The 15,703-nt window shown below is 43.0% G+C and overlaps 1 protein-coding gene across 1 annotated transcript; it reads right to left on the bottom strand.

Annotated features, from left to right (window-relative positions):
• Positions 1-6,435: 6,435 nt before the first annotated feature.
• Positions 6,436-15,460, bottom strand: Aqp11 (aquaporin 11). The gene is made up of 3 exons (XM_051192278.1): positions 14,538-15,460; positions 9,003-9,119; positions 6,436-6,764 (listed from the first exon to the last, which is right to left on the bottom strand). Exons 1-3 carry the CDS (start codon positions 15,154-15,156, stop codon positions 6,685-6,687), a joined length of 816 nt encoding a protein of 271 aa, XP_051048235.1. The 5' UTR covers positions 15,157-15,460; the 3' UTR covers positions 6,436-6,684.
• Positions 15,461-15,703: the final 243 nt, after the last annotated feature.

The following is a 15,703-nucleotide window of genomic DNA, read 5'->3' on the forward strand; positions in this document are numbered from 1 at the left end:
CTGTATGTACATGTGAGTGTGGTTGCCTAAGTAGGCAAGAGGGTATCAGATCCCCTAGATCTGGAGGTACAGGCAACTGTAGGCTGTGTGATGTTGCTGGGAACTGAACCTCAAGAATAGTATGTACTTTTAACACTGATTCATTTCCCCAGGCCATGGTTCATGCACAACTTTAATCCCAGCATTCAGGAGGCAGAGGCAGGTGAATCTCTGGGAGTTCAAGGCCAGCCTGGTCTATAGCATGAGTTTCAGGAAAGGCTCCAAAGCTACATAAAGAAACCTTGTCTTGAAAACAAACAAACCAAGAAACATTGATCTATCTCTCCATCGCGATGCACCTACCTACTTACCCTCCCTCCTTCCCTCCCTTCCTTCCTTTCATTTTTCAAGACACGGTTTCTTTATAGCTTTGGAGCCTGGGAAACTGGCCAGAAGTTTTTCGCTGAGTTTCTCATCTTGCAAAGTAAGCCCCCCCCCAAAAAAAATTATTTTTTTTCCCTTTTTGTATCTTAAAAACTGGCTTTTCAGAAGTTCTGAATTTGTTAGACTAAGCCAGATAAGAGGCCAGTTGAAAATAGAAATTAAAATTTTCTGTGGCCTCTTGAGCAGCAGCCACTGCGCTGGGTTCTTCCCATATGTGGTGTGTGACAGTAACTGATCTGTGAGGCAGCAGTGATGCTTTTAACACTGTGCCGCCAGGAGGAACTGAGTCCTGGAGACAGGACTCCCCTAAGGTTATATGGATATTGAACTGTGGCTTTTAAGCCTATTTTCCAAAGCATAGTACAGCCTTAGTACCTACCAGCAGCCGGCACCCAATACAACTCCCTTCTACACATTCCTCTGCTCTCAGTCTAAACCTAGGAATGTACTCATGGACTTTCTCATGGGCTGATCGTAGAAATTTCATTAAGTATCTTCCTATCAAAGAGGTTCTCAAACTGGGTTACATCCCTTTCAGAGGTCGAATGACCCTTTCACAGGTCACCTAAGACCATCAGAAAACACAGGTATTTACAGTATGATTCATAATAGTGGCAAAATTACAGATATGAAGTAGCAACAAAAGTAACTTTATGGTTGGGGTCACCACAACATGTGAACCATATTAAAGGGTCACAGAATTAGGAAAACTGAGAACCACTGCTCTAAAGGAACAAGTTTCAGGAAATTATGTACACTTTCCCTTCTGAGGGGTTTATGGTACTTGGCTTGCTACTGCAGGTGACACAGTAAAGAATCGGGGACCAGTTGTCAGCTCTACTTTAGTAGACATCTGGGCCTACTCTGTCACCTGTAAATGAGGGCATGATACTTCAAAGACTTGACTATCTGTAATGCTAGGCGGTTACATCCAGATACTGAATGGGAAAGGTCAGGTCAGCCTATAAAAATGAAACTCATCCTGCCTCACAAGACAGGCAGGTGGATCTCTGTGAGTTCAAGGCCACCTGGTCTACATAGCCCCAGGGCTACATAGTGAGATCTTGTTTCAAAAATGAAAGAAAAATAATTTATAATTATCAGGAAGCCAACTTTTACTGATTCTATTTTAGCTGTAGCTTTAGAATCTGTCCTGGAACTCACTCTATAGACCAGGCTGGCCTCTAACTCACAGAGATCCACCTGCCTCCCAAGTGCTGGGATTAAAGGCCTGTGCCCCTACTGCCTGGCTTTTTTTTCTTTTTTTTCCTTTTTTGAGCTTAATTTTGTGTTACTGAAATTGTCATGCTTACATGATTTTGTAGACATTCTTCTCTCCAGTTTGACTCATTGAAATGTCACAGAAAAGTAGCAGTTCTGTTTTCAAATCTCATTAAAAACAAACAAAATATGCTGAGGTTGGAAGCATGCCTTACCATTGAGAACACTGCTGCTCTTCAGGGTATCTACATCTCCTGGCCTTCAGAGGCACTGCATATACTTGGTACACAAACGTAAGCATGGACAAAATCTGTACACATAATCTAGTGTCAAATGAGAAGTCAGAGACTAGGTATGGTGTGTAATCCCAGTGCTGGGAAGGTAGAAGCAGGATGCTCAGGAGTTTGAGCCTGGCCTGGACAATGAAATCAGACCCTATCTTTTTTAAAGAGAAGTAGCTTGAGGGATAAGGGAGCTAAATAAAGCATATACAGGGTAACTGATTCTGCTTGGAATTTTTTGAGATTGTTTCAGAGATTATTAGTCATTGGTATACATAACATGTTTATCACAACAAAGCATAGAAAGTAGCTCATCAACTGTTTAAGGTTAGTACTGGCTTCATTTAGTTTTTTATTTATTTCGAGGTAGGAGAGTGTGATGCCCAGACTGGGCTTGAGTTTGACATGTAGTTTAGGGTGACCTTGAACTTTTCGTCCTCCTGCCTCTACCGCCTAAGGCTGAGATTACAGACACATGCTGCCACACCCAGTTTTGATGTGGTTCTAGGGATCCAGCTCAGGGCTGCACGGTAGGCAGACACCAACTGAGCTGCATCCAAACCCTAATACTGACTTTCTCAAGAGATGCTGTAACTAACCCACCACTGAAGTTAGAATACATCTATCTAAGAAACTTTATGTTAAATTCCACTAAGCAGTTAAACATCATGGAGTCCCTACTTTTGTAATATTTTTTTCTCTGTAAACAGATCTAATACACTTGTATCTGGTTTCCAGGACCAGATGATGAGAGTGAAGGCATTGTTACGGTCATTTCAATAGAAGCAGTGAATTACAACAGCATTATGATGAAAAGCAAATACACAATCCTTCCAAATAAACAGTCTAAGTACAAGTGCAGAATTAAGCTTTCAATATGAAGATAGTGTGGCACTTTTCACAAAATAATAGAATTGTAGTGCTAAATCCATCCAAATGTAGCTAGCTTAAAGCGGGAAAGAAACCGTTAGAGAACTGAGGCTGTAGCTTAGCGGTGGAGCACTTACCTAGCACGTACAAAGCCTGGGTTCATCCTCAGCATCATTCTCTCAAAAAAAAAAAAAAAAGAAAAGCTGGGCTAGAAAGCTAAAATAAACCAGATCCATAAAGGAAATTAGGGACCAGGAGTGGTTACATAGTGTGAATCATTTGCTGGTATTAGACAGATTTAACTGTTTGTTCCCTTTTCACCACAACTAAGATTCAGTGTTAACTTGGTTGTGTGTAAATTGCAAAAACCAGAGACCATCTGGCCCTTTCAGCCTTTGTAATAGAAGAACACTGGGCCTGTCCAGACTCACAGGAAGGATTTGTAGATGCTTATTTATGAGAAATGTACATTATCTACTGCAACTGTGAGTCTAAAGTATGTGTGTATGGGTGGGCAGATAGAGAAAATCAGTTGACATTGTATTCTGTTGCATGTAGAATAAGCACACAGTTGCATTTGGTTAAGTTGTAGTTATTGTGTGTTAGTGTGATAGACAGGGAAGGGAGCTAAGGATATAGCAGGCATGTTTGTGACAGTGATTGTCCACATGACCTAAACTATAAGTAGGAAAGAGATTTGAGGTCATTGGAGATGAGGTTCTTAGAGTGAGGGAGCTTAAAAGAGGTTAGAATTGGAGGTTAGATTATGTGAGTGCATAGATTTTGTTCACTGATAATGACAAGCTTGTAGCTAAGGGAAACTCAGAGGCCAGGACATTGGAAGGGTCCTTTTGTGGGTTTCAGTTACCGAGACACTGTAATATAGAGTAATGTTCCACTAAGAGGTGGAACTAAGGTCTGAAAATGGGTTGGAGAGATGGCTCAGTGGTTAAGAGCACATGCTGCTCTTCCAGAGGACCCACTGTCTGGAACTTTAGCTCCAGGGGATTCAACAGTCCTCTTCACACACACATGGCATATACTCACACAGACACATTAAAATAGTTTTAATGAAGGAAAGAGATTTTTATTTTGGCTTAATGGTTTCAGAGGGTTGAGAGTCCATCATGGCAAGGTAGAGGCATGGCAAGTGGCAGGCACGGTGGCTGGAGCAGAAAGCCTACAGAACACATCATTAGCCACAAATACACACGGAGAGCAAAACAGAAGCAAGGCTAGGTTATGTACTCTCAAAGCCCACCCCCAGTGTCATACTACCCCGAGTGCCCTTCTTCAACCTTTCCCACAATAGAAGGACACTAGCAACTCAAGCAATGAGGACAGGAACTTCCATCTCAAGGCCTAGTGGGCAGAAGTGGCAGAAAAGTGCCACCCTGAGAGGCTTGCAGGGCACACAGCAGACTCTACTCAAACTCACTGCTGGAGTTCAGGGCTGGGCATCTCCATGGTAACAACCCCTCCCCTTTCAGTCAAGCCATGGAGCAGGCATGTTAGTAAAGTAAATAAAAGTCCAAGTTCTGTGAAAAGCCATGAAACGAAAGAAAGCTTCATTTTGGAAGGTAAGGGGTGGTTTTAAGGAAAACGGTTATTATTCGGTACTGTTGCCAGGATGGAGTCCAGGCGTCAATTTGAAGAGAAGCCAGAACTATGAGTATTTGTGTAAAAAGATATGTAAGTGGCCTGACACAGGCCAGGCCTGATTGATAGAATATGCCCTCATCGCTCTTCAGTTAAAACAGACCGTCACAGTCATCTATTGTGTCACCCCCTTTCACCCCTTTTGTTAAGGTGTTTTTTCTAGAAGATTTCCTTTGGAGGCAGTTTTAGGGGGTGCACATTTTTGGAGGCAGTATGTCACCAGGGAAGGGCTTTGAAAGCACATGCATTTGGTCACCCTGTCACAATTTTGAAACTTCTCATTTCAGTACTATTATAATACATAGTGGTGCATGATAAAGCTTCTGATTATCTAACTGGCTTCTGTGGTGGACTCAGTTACACGGCCCTAGCCACTGTCTGTAAACTCATCACCACACAGTGCTCATGTTACCTGGCAGTTTACCAGCTGAAGGCTCATTGTTACTCAAGCAGGTCGTATCTCACCCCACCCCTTATTAAAGCTGGTATCGTGGTCAAGGAATGTGTGCCGCTTATATGGCCTGCAATTTTTGTAATTAAACTTCAAGGCCAGCAAGATGGCTTGATGGGGTAAAGACATTGCAGCACAAGCCTGGCAAGCCAAGTTCCATTACCAGAACCTAAGTAGTAAAGATGGAAAGAAACCTAATTATATGAAAGTACAGCTCCATGGAGATGTGCTCTCATCTCCAAATGCATGCCAGAGCATGCACTTACACATTTTACACACAAAGTAATGAAATAAAATTTTATATTAACAAAATGAACTTTGTAATAAGGCTTCCAGTGGAGAAAAGTTAAGGCTTTTTAAACTTCAAGAAATCTGGAGAGATGGCTCAGCGGTTAAGAGCACTTGATGTTCTCCAGAGGACCTGAGTTTAGTTCCCAGCACCCATGTGGCAGCTCACAACCTATAACTCCAGCTCCTCTTCTGGCCTTCTTGGATACCTGCACATATGTGTGCATATACATACATGCACTAGCATGTACACACACACACAAACAAAAAAAGAGAAAATACTGAGTTTCTATATTTAATAAAAGGAATTTAATGTTTCCTTGGAACCTTTCCTCCAGTTGGTGACAACTAAAAATTTTTTTTGTTGCTGAGATGTTAGTGTAGAGTTACATTTGACTCTTTGACATTGGGTGGGGCCACAAAGCATACCTCTAGGCCTAGGCTACAATGGCAGCTAAGAGTTTATTTCCACATTTTGTCATTAGAATGTCATTTGAGTATGTCAGTATATCATTACAGAACTAAAACTACATAGAAAACCTACCTTCGTCTTCAGGTAGCTGTCAAGTGCAATTGAGAAAGTGAAAAGATAAAATCTTGGCTGTGTGTGGGTGTTTTACTATATTCTATTAAAGGAGACAATTTAGCTGAAATTGTCTACTTAAGAGAAATATTTTAGGCATTAGAATATATTTAAAATCTAGGAAACCTGAGGCAATTGTGGTAGTATATACTTACAATCCCAGCATTCAAGAGGATGGTGAGTTCAAGGCCAGCCTGGGCTACATAATGAGAGCCCATATCCCCCAAACAAAAACAAAACAAACCCTGGTTGTGGCAGCACACCCCTGTAATCCTAGCACTTGGGAGGCAGAGGCCAAAGGATCACTGCACATTTGAATTCAGCCTGATCTACACAGGAAGCTTCAGGCCAGCCAGGCACAGGTGAGACCTTCCCTGTGTCAAGCCAGTGGGAAACCTGTTGATGAGTAGATACAAAAGGTATTTCTCAAACCGACTTTCCTATTAAAAGATGGCATCACTGATAGTGCCAGTAGGATGTGGCTGAAAAATACCTTCTCTAGCTCTTTGAGTGACACAGTTGATCTTTGAAGCCCAGCTCACTCAGAGGGACACAATACAGAATTTCTGTGGTCCTGCCCAACCAGCAGTCCTCCCCCACTTAACTTTGTATTCACTTGCTTTTCATCACAGTGAGTAATCACCTAGGAATTACAGAGGTTTAATGAAAGGGCCTTTTCTAGCAGCATTTAATACATCACTCAAAAGAACAAGTCTTAACTGAGAAAGACAGGCAGGCTACCTCGTTTTCACAGTATACTTAAGTCCAGATAATGAAAACATTAAGACTCCTTTCACAAGGGAAGTTGAAACAGTGACGAGTCCAGTGCAGGCAGAGTTTGAAAGGTGATCACATCTGTCACATCCAGCTTGACTGTCCTGTGACTTAGTTTGAGTCTTTGGGAGTGGCTATTCCTTTTTATTAGTCATTTGGTTGTTATGCAGCCATGGAAGGAAAAAGCTGAACATCAGGATCATCAACAACACACCTGAAAGACAGAACCCAGAGTCGGTAGGAAGTGATAATGACTAATGATTACTGCTGTTTCTCTTCAGTCCTTACAATGACCGTGGGTGTACATGCACAGTGGAGTCAGTGACAGAGGCCAGGCTCAGAAGCTTTGCTTGCACTTCATTACAGACTTGGTGAGAGACCATAGGCTTGAGTCATCTGTTCCTCTGCGAAGTGGCAGAGCTTCCTCCATGTGCCAGAGGTGGTGTGGGAGGCACACACTCGCAGCATTGTGGTGTTTTTGTTGTTTTAATAGAGTACATAGATTAAGGAAAAGAAGTCTCTAGAAAGTAGGTGGGACTCCAAGGGAGGAATACCTTGAAGCTCTCCTGGAATGTCCGCCCAGAATATCAAATATGTACGGTAGGCTCTTGATCTTTTTTTCATGAGTCCCACCATAGTAGGTTGACAGACGCAACACACACACACACACAAATACCTAAAGCCAGTGCTTAAGTCTTTAAATACAGTTTAAAAGATTACTTATATATTAATAATGCTTCATTTTTATGTTTATTAGTTTTGCAATGTTGTGATTCAAATTTAGGCTTTGCATACACACAAGCTGTGACCATTAAGTAGCAACTCCAACCCCAAATCTTCAGTCTTTTTTAAATTTTTATAAATTACTTTTATTGTATAGGCATTTTGCCTATCTAGCTAATGACTAAATAAAAGCAAGAAATGCTGGTAACATAAATACTGATAATAAATAAAATGAACATTATGATTATAGTTATGTTAGTGATTCCTCTTCAAAAGACGTTATTTTCCTGATATTATGGGTAGAGCCACAAGCATAGTAATCAAGCACTTCTTGAGCCCCATCCCCATCCTGACCTAGGTTGCATTAACATGAATAGGACTTAGGAGTCATTTAGAGGCAACGTGTTGACTACAGTGTTGTTGCACAGGGTGCTCTTTGACAAATAAGGAAAGAGACCTAAATGATTAAATGACATTTGGTTTGAATTTACAAATTTGGGGAAAATAATTATTTAGCAAAAAAATTGATTGATTGCTTTTTATTAATATAAGTCTTGCAAAACCCCAACTGTGTAGTTAGCAGTGACCTTGTATTTCTGATCCTCCTGCCTCCACTCCCAGGTGCCGAAACTGCAGGCATCTACTACTATATCCAGCTTTATGCAGCGCTGGGGATGAACCCATGGTTGGGCAAGCACAATAACACAGCCACAGTCCTGACTATTAAAAACAATTATTGTGGCAATAGAAATAGAAGTCAAGGACATGTGTGTCCTGGGTGAGTTCTCTTCCACTGAGCTGCACCTTTATCCTCGTTTTACATTATATTTTGAGACAATCAGTAAGTTTGTCCAGGCTGGACTTAAAATTGCTTTGAAGCCCAGTAATCCTCCTGCCTCAGCCTCCTTAGTAACTAGAATTTGAGGCTGCCCCAGGCCCAGCTAAAAGATTGTTTTTGAATGGAAGTAATGACCTTTCATTGTCTCTCCTAATAGGGAAGCAGCAAACTGTATCTGCAGGCTTCTTTCAAAACATCATTAGGAGCTGGGGAGTCAGCTCAGTGGGCAAGTGCTTGCTGTGTAATCATGAGGACCTGAAGTTGGATCCTGGGCACCTGCATAAAAAGGGTGTGGCAGCATGTGCCTCGTAAGCCTAGCACTTGGAAGTGGGGACAGATGGATAGATACTGAGCTCGCTGGTCAGCCAGTCTAGCTAAAACAGGAGAGTGACAGGCCCCCAAATCATCCTCTGGCCTCCACACCTGCACACACATAGCTTTGAAGGGCACTGTACAAAATAAAAATCCTTTCAAGCTGTTAACTAAGTTTATTTTTCTTTTTGTCCTTTTTTTCTTTCATTCATTTAGTTTTTTGAGACAGTATTTCTTTGTGTAACATCCTTGGCTGTCCTGGAACTCTGCTTTTGTAAACCAGCCTGCCTCTGCCTCCCTAGTTCTGGGATTAAAAGGTGTGCATCACCACTCCCAACTCATAAATCGTCATGTTTTAAAATAAGACATTTTAAAATATTTAACCTTGGAGGCTACAGAGGCGGCTTGTCCGTTAAGAGCACCCACATAGCTGCTCACACCCATCTATATATAACTCCAGTTCCAGGGGATCCAAGCATACTAGGCACACCAACTGCATACCCATGCATGCAAAACACCTATATACATAAATTAACTTTTAAAAATATCCCTAACTATAATAAATAAGAATATGCTTACCTAGAGAAGGAGCAAGCCAATATACTACAAAAAACTGATAGAAAGACTCATCAAAGCACGGGAAGTGCAGGGAAAGCGCCAGAGCTGGGTTAAACAGCGCTCCGGTGAGACTCCCTCCTGTGACAGCAACAAAGGTAAGAGAAACATGGTTAAAAAGAAAACAGATAAAACAAGTGCCATAGACCATGACCTCCTGAGCACACGAAGGCCTTTGTCTTAAAAATGGAAAATAAAATAGACGATAGCATTTCTTTTGGATCTGTTTTAACTCATCAGCAGAGTCCTTAAGTGACTGAATGGCAGAACACAAGAAAGAAAGCAGTTATAAAAATTAAGAAATGAGCCAGGTGTTGGTGATGCACTCCTTTAATCCCAGCACTCAGGAGGCAGAGGCAGGTAGATCTCTGTGAGTTTGAGGCCAGCCTGGTCTACAGAGCTAGTTCCAGGAGAGGCTCCAAAGCAATACAGAGAAACCCTGTCTTGAAACACCCCCCCCCAAAAAAAATTAAGAAATGAGGGCCAAGGAGATAGCTTGGAGGGCAAGAATGCTTGCTGTGCAAGTAAGAAGGAAGACTTGAGTTCAAATCTCTCACAGAATCTGCGCTTCAGAGCCTGTGGGAACTGCTACTATGACTCTGATATCCCTCAAATGTGGGTAGCTCTGGTTTGAATTGACAAAGTATAGCAGATATTGCACTGAGTTCTGAATGCACAATTCTGAATTGGTGTGTTGTCTGGAACCCCCATTTCTTTGCTTTCTTAGAACAATGCCCCGAACCTTAAGGCCAGGCTGCTGGAACATGAGAAGCTACATGGAGGGGAGACAAGCTGTCCCAGATGACAAGCACCAGTGGCCCAGTGTGAGCCAGGATTCTTGGCTTTTGACCCCACTACTGTCCTGCTGGGATGAAAGCAGCTACACGAGTGATCTCAGGGTTTGTCATCTCACCCCAAAATCCAAGAGTACATTCAACACCGACATCACTTGTGCCCCCCCCCCCATCATTAAGCAGCTGGATAGAAAGTACAAATAATCATGATTACATAATATTATTTTGGAGTTGGAGATGGTGTGTTACATACCAACAGCTCTAACTAAAACAGTAGGCCACATTAGTTGTGCCTTATGTATCAACAGAAGCCCCACACAGGGCATTTTGCTGTTTTTCTTGGTTGTTTAGAGGCTGTCCTGTGTACTGCAGGACAGTTAGTGACATCTGTGGTCCCTATCCACTAGATGCTGGTAGCTCACCCCTTCCCAACTTTGCAACTATCAAAACCTCAGATACCTCCAGATATCCCCAGATGAGAACTTCTGTCCTAGAGTAACACTGATACTTATGTACAAGAAGACACATCTAAAAGGTTGTTCATTTATAGCAAAGAACTGGGGAAATCTAAATGTCCAGAAAGGTGGTTAGATGAACAAACTTATTTAAAATAAATGCACTATTTTGGAGAAATCAGAGGATTTTTTTTTATAAACATAAATATCCAAGATAAACACTAAACAACCACATGGAAAAGAATACAGAGGTTATGTTTTCATGTGTACATGAACACAGTCATTATTCATAAGCTATTACCTACTTTATGTTCAATAAATAAGAAAGCTAGACAGCCCTATAGGAATAGGGTAGGGCACAATCTTAAGGCAGATGAGGGCTCCTCAGGAAACAGTCCTGCTAGGTGCCATATAGTGGTTTATTCACCCTGTGGCTTTTCTCGAATTATGTCATGTACAAGAAAGTTTAAGGAGTAAGCAAAACTTAAAAATTCAGAGTTCAAAAGTAAAGCCTGGTATGCTGCATGCCTTTGATGCCAGCACAGTCCAGCTCTTCCTGAGAAGTCAGGGATCCTGTGCTGCCTCAGGTGTGGATTCTAGCTGGGAGGGAATTCCTCCTCAGATGGTTGGTGCCTCTGCTGGGCTGTCTTCATGATGCACTGCTGACTAAAGGAGAGGTGAAACTAGATTAGCAATCCTGCAAAAATGGTCATGTTATACAGGAGGTCCATGGGAAATCACAGGGCAAAGGAATAAGGACAAAGGCAACTTTTCCTCATTGGCTTTATGCCAGGAAGAAGCTGCAAGTTTGAAATGCAATTCCTCATACCTGTTGAGCTAATAGTATCCATCTTAAAGATAAGAAAACTGAGGAACAAATATTTAAGAAAACAGCCCAACTCATCCTGGCCTCTTAACTACAAAATTAGACTAGTAAGTATATAACCAGTAATGGCAAGTGGCCTCTGCTTATATATGAAAATTCATTGTTGGGTAAAGCATGTGTTTAGCATTCACTGGGCTATAGGCTTAGTTTCCTACCACAAAAACAGGGTACTAAGCAATGAATACACAATACTCGGCTGCTCAAAGAGTATCATTCAACTTCCAAGGCACTCCATTTTCTGTGGAACAGTTACATCTGGAAAGTGATAGGAATGATAAGCTTAAGTGTTTCCAAGGTGGTTCTCTTGGGCTACACACTCTGGACAAAAGGACCTCCTTAGTGAGTCTCACACTACATAGGAGCAGAGTGATGTCTCTGTAAGACCTTCACATTCAAAGCCCGTTTAATCCAGGGCTCAAGGACTCATTGGCAACGGAATCACTAATATTTAAAAAATGTTAATTCTCATATACACATGTCAAAGTGTGCCACCTGGCCATCAGTATACCTTTTCCCAAAAGTATTCCTCCCTAAAGTTTTCCCAGTGTCTCTCTTTTCACCCTGCTTCTGGTAGGATCTCATGTAGCCTAAGCTGGCCTCAAATTCACCATGTAGCCCAGGCTTACCTGAATTTATCATCCCTCTTGCCTTAGCTTCCTGAATACTGGGGTTACAGGTCTGAACCATCGTGCCTGACCCAAAGTTTTCAAAAAGTTTTTCATTACTTCAAACACAAATCCTGCATCTGCTCAATAATATACCCCACCCATTCTTACTCTTTGAATTTGCCTGTTTTATGTATTTCCCAGAAGTAGAGTCACGTGATATTAGTCTTATTGTGGCTGGCTTCTTCTGCTTGGTATATGTTCATCCATGTGGCATATGTCAGAACTTCATTCCCTTTTATAGCCAAATAGTATGTGATTGTGTGAGCTTTTGTAACTGTTGGGGAACACACTACAGAAAAGCTACAGTGTGAGCCATGGTTCTAGCCTGGACTGCCTGCAATCCAAGGCAAGTCATTTCTCTTCTGAGTGTCAGTGTCACGTGCTTTACTTGCAGTGGGAATGATAATAATGTGCTCACCAATGGACAATTGTAAGAATTACGAGAACTCATAAATCTCTTAGCAAAGTGGTTTGGTCTATAACAGGTACCCAAGGGGCACTCATATGTAATAGGTTATGAATTTATGTAGCTTTATATCTAGGTGTGTATTTCCTTCTACCCCTGTAGTCTCAAGCCCTGTCCAATACTGTATAGCTACCAGCTATAGTACAGTGTGACCAGTGATTGTGAAATGTGTCTACTGCTTGGCAAATGCTGAAGCTTTAATCTAAATAGGCCTGTAGAGCTAGTGGCTGCTGATTTGGACAAGGCAGGTTTGGACTCTGGAGCAGTGCTCACAACTGTGGTTTCATAATGGGATCACCTGGGGAGAACCTTAACTATGCCACTGCCTAGGCTCCTTCCCAGAGCAGTTAGATTCGAATAGCTGCATCAGATGGGCATACTTTTAAAACTCCCCAAGTGATTTGAGAACAGATTGTTGAGAACCTCTGATGATTGGTTTACCCCCCGGGTAGTATTCACATTTCAAGGAACCAGCAGAGTTTCAGATCCCTTAAACAGACTTTCTAGAGTCCTTCTCCACTTGCTTTTTACTTATGAACAACTTCAAGTTCTTTTGAATGGCATTGTTACCCCTTGGGTGGACACAGTAGAATGTAATTCTATCTTTGAATTACATTCTAATCCCAGGAATAGTTAATAGTATGTACATTATTTATGGAATCATAACTTAGTACTAAAAGCATAAAAATATAGTAAGAACACCAACTTCACAACTATCAACAAAGACAGGAGAAGGAATTCAGAGTCAGAAGGATCCAGGTGTAATTAACGTCTTTGTTTTCCTTTCTAAATTATAAAACAATCTCAAATTTTTATGTTTTTATTTTTGTTTGCTTTTAGAGACAGGGTCTCATGTAGCCCAGGTGGGCCTCAAACTCAGTATGTAGCAGAAGATGACCTTAATCCTCTGCCTCTACCTCTCCAGTACTAGGGTGACAGGCACAAATCACCTGCCCAGCTCCTTGCTGCTTTATTTGGCAAATACAAACTACTCTGTGGTGTAATCCTGCTCAATAATCCTGTTCATGCATAGCAGTTTTTCTGCTTTAGCTGAAACTCTTCACTAGCCCCTCAAATATGCAAGCGGCCTCTTCTGTTACCCCACACTATGTATTTACATGTGTGTCTACTCAAAAACTAGTATTGGATCCAAAGAAGGGGAAATTGTGTAGTCTTTCATGATACCCTAGGAGGTCAACACACACTTGAAGTATACTTCTACTCAGTTTCAGGGAATTTGGTTTGTCACACTGGGGCCTGAACCCAGAATCTGATGCATGCTAGGAAGAGCTCTTTACCACTGAGCTGCATTACCCATAGTTTCACTTTTAATGGGTAGAAGATAGGCTGTTACTGTAAGTTTCCTTTATTCATGCCTCTAGAACATATATTTTTATAATTCCACTATAATCCCAGTAAAGTATTTCATTATTTTAAATGATACAATGAGGCACATTTTATCATTAAACAGTTTTTTGATTCCTACTGCAGCTGAGGTTTGTCAAGGTAGATAAGTATGTAAGACTTCTGGAAAGTTTTTTTTTTTCTTCTGGTTTTTGTTTTGTTTTATTTTCCTTAGATAGGGTTTCAGTATTTAGTACTGTCTGATCTTAAATTTACTGTTATCCTCCTCCTCTGCCTCCTGGGTGCTGGGATGAAAGGCATGTGCAACCATACCTACTTGAGAATTATTTGTTTTTAAAGAGCATCTTTAAGCTCATTTTAATTTTGAAGCACACCTTTCCTGAGAGGCTACTTAAAAGTTCATGTTCGACTCAACATAAGGAAATATGAAAAATAATTTGTAGGAAATGCAACTACAGAGTGTCTACTCCCCTCTGTTAACTACTAAGCAAACATGCATTTTAATCGTGAAGGAACTTTAGGACGGGATCATTTCTCAGTAAGGGTGTCAAAAGCAATCTATACCAGCTTGGCATGAGAGCAGTAACTGATAAGCTGCCTTACTGACATTAAAACAGTCCCTTTGTAGGCTATCTAAGCCCTTGGCAGTAATCTAACAAGATCTTAGTTTCAGCACTGGAGTGTCTGCTTTCTCTGCGTGTTCAAAACAGGACTGAATGAAGATCTGTACGTTGGCTGCCTAGGCACTGGCTGCAAGATGGTTAGAATAAAAAGGTGCGGGTGAGGGGAGGGAGAGGGTAGGCGGGTGCATCGGTAAAGAACTTGGAACCTCGGCACTGTCTAGTGTTTTGTGGGAATAACAAACCTGCATAGGCCAAAAAGGTGATGAGTGCAGCCAGCAAGTGGATGCGAAGCTTGGTTCGGACCTCCTGGAAGTGCAGTAGAGCGCTGTGGAAAATAAAGGAGCAGATGGCTTCCGTGATGATCGCTTTGGACATGTCCGTGTGGATGGGATTCTTGCAAGCTAAGCTCCTTTCGTTGAAGTGGTACTTGGTCAGACTCAGACCCCAAAGGGCGCTTATGCAGTACCTGCTGCATAGGGCGCTAACCAGCTGAGCCAACAACCTCATGGCACCCGTCTCGGGGGACATACCCCCTAGAATCATCTGCATCATCACACCGCACGGGTTGCTAGCTGTTCCCACCAGGGTCAGACCATGCACCAAGGAAAAAAAGTAGATCAGTGTCAGCGTCCAGGTGGGGTGCGCGGTTTCCTGCTCGCTAAGCAGTTGGAGCTCATGGGTGCAGCAGCAGAGCTGGAAGGTGGCTAGAAACTCCAGGACGAAGGCATGGGCCGTGGGCCTGTGCAGCTGTTGCCGGGCGATCACACGGGCCAGCCCCATGAACAGCACGACCAACAGCATCAGCCCCAGCGAGGTGCAGGTGTCCTGCACCTCGGGCCGGAGCCCCAGTAGCGCAGACATGGCTCCCTTAGAGCCCGGGATAGAAAGCTGAGAGCGTCTGGGAAAGCGGAGCGTTGGGGGCTGGAGTCCGAAGTCCGCGGCTCCGCCCTCCCACGCCCCTCAGGGCGGGCCGAGCCGAGAGTCCCGGTTCCGCGCTGGAGGGCTCCTCCCCTCCCCGGCTGCACTGTGGAGATGTGACGGGAGCCGGGGAGGGGAGGGAGAGGAGAGGCGGCGAGGGAGCTGTCCCTGGGCACCGGCGGAGGGGCAACGGTCAGCAGAGCCCCACGCGTACCCGTCCCCTGCCACCTCCCTTGCCTGGGGCCCGCTGCCCGAGACCACTGCGCACGCGCGCGGCGTGCACTCTCAGGGCTCCAGGGGACCAGACCAGGAGCCTAAGACCCCGCGGGCGCTAGTGGCAGCGCCTGTTGCACCCAGAGCGTGGCTTGGGAACATCATCACCTTGAACTTTGTGCACTCCAGAAATACGGTCATCTCTGTAACCACCCCATTTTTACTAATAGACTGAGGTTGAAGAGCAAGGAGGTGCCCTTCAGGGAAGGAACTGTGA

The sequence above is a fragment of the Phodopus roborovskii genome, unplaced genomic scaffold (assembly GCF_943737965.1).
Source record: "Phodopus roborovskii unplaced genomic scaffold, PHOROB, whole genome shotgun sequence".
Classification (NCBI taxonomy): Eukaryota; Metazoa; Chordata; class Mammalia; order Rodentia; family Cricetidae; genus Phodopus; species Phodopus roborovskii.